Source organism: Falco cherrug, chromosome 3 (assembly GCF_023634085.1).
Source record: "Falco cherrug isolate bFalChe1 chromosome 3, bFalChe1.pri, whole genome shotgun sequence".
Taxonomy (NCBI): Eukaryota; Metazoa; Chordata; class Aves; order Falconiformes; family Falconidae; genus Falco; species Falco cherrug.
Window position 1 is genome coordinate 110,632,299 of NC_073699.1, and position 6,227 is coordinate 110,638,525.

General features: G+C 42.6%; 1 protein-coding gene across 30 annotated transcripts in view; it reads left to right on the top strand.

Moving 5' to 3' along the window:
- EIF4G3 (eukaryotic translation initiation factor 4 gamma 3) overlaps nucleotides 1–6,227 on the top strand; it is a 148,313-nt gene that overhangs the window by 135,050 nt on the left and 7,036 nt on the right. For 28 of the 30 annotated variants that reach the window (XM_055706392.1, XM_055706393.1, XM_055706395.1 and 25 more), the window contains 4 exons: nucleotides 877–1,049; nucleotides 3,221–3,346; nucleotides 4,189–4,270; nucleotides 6,123–6,221. In XM_055706392.1, the coding sequence (XP_055562367.1) occupies nucleotides 877–1,049; nucleotides 3,221–3,346; nucleotides 4,189–4,270; nucleotides 6,123–6,221 (480 nt within the window). Of the gene's footprint in view, nucleotides 1–876; nucleotides 1,050–3,220; nucleotides 3,347–4,188; nucleotides 4,271–4,494; nucleotides 4,968–6,122; nucleotides 6,222–6,227 lie in introns of those variants that run through there. The other 2 variants (XR_008731594.1, XM_055706419.1) reach the window with 2 other exon arrangements.

The window sequence follows — 6,227 nt, forward strand, 5'->3', positions numbered from 1 at the left end:
TGTCCAGTGGCAGCAGGGTCGAGCTGTGTGTGTTCACCTGTCTGTCCTGGAGACACAGAGATCTGTCAGGCACATCTGACGGGAGAGCTCTGGCCCGAGCGTGCCGTCTGGGACCGCCAGGCCGATGACCTGCAGAAAAAAGCTGTTCAGGACCTGCAGAAATGCATCTGGGGCTGCCAGTTCTTGATAACAAAAGGCATAACCTAAGACAAAGAGCAAATGTCTTTAGTTGGGAAGCCCACTGAGATCCGTTGGGCTCAACCTAGAAGGTCAGTAGAAGATCTTCGCTGATGACAGTGGAGGTTTTTGACATGAGAGCTTTCAGAGACATGCTCATTTAAGAGTGTTTTATTTGCTTCAGTTACAAAATGCACATGCCAGAAAGCAGAAGCTTTAGTAAGGGGAAGTTTTCCTCCAAATGCTCCCCACCTATTTTCTGCTTCTTTATATGATGTGGGTTTGTAACAGGCATTTTTGTGCCAGGTTGGATCAGTAATGAATCTAACCTCATGTCCTCTTTTTGACTTGGCTTGATATTTGATGAAATAGTAGGTGTTTTGGTGGCATCCAGAAGACAATTCCTGTCCTTTCACTGAGCAGCCAAACTGTACTCTGGAGTGTGATGGTGTATTTTACAAATTGTTGCCTGCATCGTATAAATTCTCATATCTTTTTTATTATTATTATTATTCTGTTGCCATCTCAGTGATGATTTGTGATGAGCTTCCACAGCCTAGTCCAGCACCTTTGCTGGAAGCTTCACTAAATACTCATTTGCCAAAAAAACCCACCCTATCTTATAGTTGAAAATATTATTCTGCCCCGTTTTTTGATGTTTTCAGTTCAGGCGAGTGATCCTGTGTGTCATTCGAACAGGAAGCAATGCAGTGTGTGGAGGAGCTGAGCACCCAGAATCTGCTGCCTGTTTTCGTGCGAGTGGGAGTGGAGTCGACACTCGAGAGGAGTCAGATCACCAGGGATCACATGGGCCAGTTATTACATCAGTTGGTGCAGTCAGGAAAGCTGAGCAAGCAGGATTTCTTCAAGGGGTTTGTATTCTGCACATAGAAATGAATACTTTTTTTCAGCATTCATTGAACACTGTGTTGGAGAGGAATTATTTCCCACCTTGCTTTGGTATCCTGCCTTCTCCATGCATCTGTTTGGAAGGAGTATTTTCACCTGGGTGTATTTATGAGTAATATAATTATTGTAATATATTTAAAGTATTTCACGTTAGTGAATGTAAATATTTTTGTGTTTTTGTATTGATTTCTAAGCAGATATGTAGGTGTCTGTTGAAGTGTTTAGAGGTCTGGTTTGTGATGCGTTTGCCAATGTTAGTCTTTTGGCACATCACTGAACGAGAGTAAAAGAGGAGGAAATAGTCAAAAGTCTGTACGTGACATTAATGCCTGGAGGCTGCGTGGCCTGAGGGCCTGTGCATCCACAGAACTGCAGCCGTTCTCCCACAACAGGCTTCACCCATACGATGCCGTTTCTCAGGACAGCTCAACTCCAAGGAGCAAATGTGTCCTCAAGGGGCTGAGAAGGAGAATACACGCCAGATGTGTATCAGACGGGTTAAACCTTCCTCAAGAGGTCCGAGTTTCAGCTGCTGTTCACATCAGCTCTCTGGGGTTTGTGTTCCCAGCCTGGATTTTAACTGGTGTCCAGTCATAAAACGATCCGTGTTCCCAGGGAGGTCTCTGGCACTGCTCGGTCCTTGCTGGGGCTTAGAGGAGAGTGGTTAAAACGGGGACAACCATGAAGAGCCACCAGCGAACGAACAGATGAAGTGATGCTTTTGATACCGAGTTTCGAATAGTTAGTCTTGTCTTGCTGCTGTTGAATCATGTCTTACCGTGGCACCGCTGACCACTCCGATCATGATCTCCCTGTGCCCATGTCTGGTGGTGAATTTCCATTGTGATGCAATCCAGTGGCTCACAGGAAAAGTCCAAAACGGTTCAAAAAAAAAAAAAATTTAAAAAAAAAAAACCAACATATCAACAGGGAGTCCACTTGTCTCTGTCCACACAGTTGCTGATGGTCAGAGCAACTCATTCAAAGTGTTACATTTCCATAATGGATTGTGATGAAAGCCGTTCCTGTGTTTCCTGGAGTGTGGATAAGTGGTGGTGATACCATATAAGTAGGATCTTGATGAAGTAGTGGGACATGCAGTCTGAATGTGGCATAAAAAAAGTGAAACAGCTCCTGGAGATGATGAAAGGGCAAGTGGTGTTCAGCCAGCACATGAGTACACCACCAAAAACCACTATATTTATTCACGCAAGACAAATTATTGTGTAATTAGGGGTTATGGGACAAGTACTGGTCGTAGCGCAAGTCTGGAGAGTTACACAGCAGGAAACCCATTTCTGGCAGAAATCCTTGGACAAACCTGGGTTGAAGTAGTAGCACAGGATGTAATGAACAGAGCAAAGGAGATGGTTTCTGGGTCTGAAGCACGAGAGAGATTTATAGTCGCTAAACTGGACCCCAGAATTTTCAGGATTTTCAGGCAGAAATGAATCATGATGAAAACTGGCAGGAGAGCCAGAAAAATAATCATCTTGTACCAGGCACAGGAAAGGAAGCCACCTACAAGGGTTTTATTGGAAAAAAGAGTTAGCGTGATTCCGGAAACGGTGTACGGCATTGGGGAGCAGTTTTGTAATTCGTCCTGCCACATTTTCTGTTCTGGATGGAAACCTTCATCTGGCGTATTGAACTTTTTTTCTCATGTTGTTTTACATACTTACAGACATTTTGCTGCTTACCTTACATTTGGGCTTCTGTTATCATTATAATGCCCTTCTGTAAATGTTTGGATGTTTTTAAGAAGGCTCCATTTATTAGATGGTTTGTATTTCTAGACAAAAATGCTTTTTTGGTTTAACAGGTTTTACTAGTTAGCAAACAATTTGTTACTGGGATAGAAGAATTATTGTAAATAGAGCTTTCCTGGATATATCTGCTGGTTTTACAAAAGGCAATGCCTTTTTCACGTACTCGCCATGTTACTACGTAAAGAAATTCATTCCTGAACACCACTGAAAGTATAAGATAGCAATAGGGTTTTTTGTTGCCTTTGTGATTCTCTTCACTCCTCTCTCCTGTAACAAAGGATTTTTAAAGTGCAGGTTTGCTTTGCAGGAAAAGCTTCAAATTAAATTGTATTTAATGCTTGGCATTTTTCCTTCTTCTTTTAAAGCTTTTCAGATACCTTGGAGATGGCGGACGATATGGCCATAGATATACCCCATATTTGGTTGTACCTAGCTGAGTTGGTGACCCCCATGTTAAAAGAAGGAGGAATCTCTATGAGAGAACTTATACAGTAAGCAATGCTGCTCTTTTCTGGTGTTGGTTGAGCTGAGCACTCTGCCTGGCTATGCTATAGTATTTGTATTTTCACAGCATGGTTCCCATCAGTAGATAAAAGACAAGTGGTGTTAGAGGCTCAGCTTCTCGTGTGAGCTGATAAAAGGCTTGCTGCACATCGTTCGGGACTTGCACTAGGCTGTGGTAGGAAGGGAGCTTGCTGCTCTGTTCAGGGGTGAAAGTTTCATCCATAAATCTGCTTCAGTCCTGTTTGTTTCTAACTAAACAAGTAAACTAAAAAATACTTTAAAAATGCCCCACTGTTGTACAGTTGAAGTTGTTTGAAAGCACAGCAAGGCCCTGAGAATTAGATTTGAAGAGAGCAAGGTGTCTCAGGAGTGTAATAACTACCACGAGGGTGTTGCCTTAAATGGGCACAAAAACCATGCCTGCAAGACTGGAAACTGTTCCCAGGACCAGAGTTTCTCTATTTTGCATGTGACCTTACATATTTGGGGATAAACTGGAAACCAGTCGAATGGCTCCCTTTTCCTGTAAGTGGTGTATTAAGAAAAGAATAGCCTTTTCCCTCAAAAGGGTCCTGCTGCCCAAATGCAGCATCCCACAAAAATGAGTGGATTTGACATGACATTAAAATGAAGTATTTCTAATTAGCCCTGTTGTGGCAAGTGCACTGCATCACTGAAGTCTGTTTTATCAGCAGTGCTAGCCAGATGGAATCCTTTATCCCTGGCAGAAGTTAAAGGTGATGTCCTGCCTCACTTTGATCACTACCCCTTTGCCTTGCATTCCAAATTCAAATTATAAGGAAAAATATCTGGTTTTCTTTCATTCTAGAGAATTTAGCAAACCTTTGCTTCCTGTGGGAAGAGCCGGTGTCTTGCTTGCTGAAATCTTGCACCTTCTATGCAAACAAATGGTAAGTGTCTGGGTGTACTGTTCATAGATGGGAGCTGAATGCAGCGAGTACATGTTTATGCATGAAGCCTACACATATCCCACGTGAAGGTATTTAGGGATGGGCCAGCCAGTCCAGATAACCTAGGAAACCTGCCTCTTCATCCCCAGTTTCCAACCAAGCCTTACGAGGTTCCAAAAAGTTGAGTTAACTTTTTTTTTTCTCATCACTTTTCCCTTTTGCAGGTACCTTTGCACCTGGCTTCTTCCAGAAGCTAGAGTGCTGAAATGCTGCAAGAGGGACATGCTCGAGGTATTTCTGGGCTGACCAGAAGCAGCAAGTGCCGGAAATCTTGCGAGAGAGCTGTTCTTGCAGACCGGAGAGGTTCTAAGGGTTCGGATAAGCTTCAGATGGCCTCTCAGACTTCTGGGTGCTTATCCAAACTAAACCTGCCAACTCCTAAGATTCACCCATCACTAGGGGTAGTAGCGACACTTTTTCACCCTGTAACTTCTAGAGCTCTCTTACACATCTCACAGTTGTGTGTCCAACCAGTTTGGTGGTTTCCCTATTAATTCTGTCTCCATTTTTTGTCTTTTTTTTAATATATATATATATAATCAAGCTAAATACTGCACTTCGGATATTTTCAACCCTGTAAAATCCCTCACTTGCCTTTTCTTTTTTTTTTTTTTTCTTTTTTTTTTCCTTTATAAAGCATGCATTCCAATAAGGTTGAATGTTCCAGGAGCATTTCAGTCTAGCAGTGCAAATAGTGACTTTTTATTTATTTATTTTAGTCTCATGCTTGTTTGGACAGTCAACTTCCATTTGTTGGGTTTTTTTCCTCCATTCTGTGAAAGAAAAGCTGCTGTGCTCCAGGGGCTGAAGCACAGCCTTGGGTTTCTGTTTCTGCCACAGCTTTCTAATTCCATCTTGTCCAGGCCAGCACTTGGACTGGGTATTTCAGTGTAGTATCAGTCATCTAATTCAGATCCTGATGAATAGTAGCAGGAACCATGCGCAATTAACTCTTAATGATCTGTATTGTAAACTTAAAAGCATAATCTGCTTTGTAAACTACAAATCAGGCTGCTTTTATTAGGGCTTAACTGAGGCTACACAGTCATCTCCCTTGTGCAGGTGCTTTAAGGTGAAGTTTTGGCAAAGCATTTGGGTGTTTTTTATTCTTGTATTTTTTATTCTTGTCAGAATTGTATATGTGCCCTCTTAGGCAGGACACCAAAAGGTCAGCGTGACATTAGAGGATGCGGGAGATTGAACTGTATGTGCTGCAAAGGCGCTTTTCTCAAGGTTTGCAATAAATTCTAGGAATTGAAGAGTGAACTTGGCATTATGTTCCTGAATTTGAGGCTTGATCTCTGCACAGAAAACAGCCATGCAAATAATTATTTTCTAAAAGTAGCTGATCTGCTGGTGCCTTAATGTCAAGGCAGGGGAAGTATGAGTCACAGAGTAAGTTGCTGTCAGAGTCAGGAGAAGATTCTTAAGTCATCTAACTGCCAGCTCTGTGTCACGGCCGTGGGAAACTGTGCCTCGTTCAGATGTGTCACTTTTCATAGGTAATCTCTGGCTGAGGTTGCTGGAAACCCCACGTGTCACATTATGCCTTGTTTATTACCCATCACTGTGGTGTCTGACCACTTGACGAGATGTGTATATCTGTGGCAGGATTGCATATATAATTTCTCTTGCACGGGATTTCCGGATGTTTTCACTTCATTGCTAGGCATCTTGTTTGGTGGCTGAACGGTTCTTTATTTCTCCTGACACAGCTGCACCACTCCAGCTTGTGTAAGCTCCCCTGGTTGTCTCTCAAGTGTTTAAAATGAACAAACTGCTTGTCTTTTAGAGCCATAAGAAAGTGGGAGCCTTATGGAGGGAGACTGGCCTCAGTTGGAAGGACTACTTACCTGAAGGGGAGGATGTACATACCTTTCTCATGGAACAAGTGAGT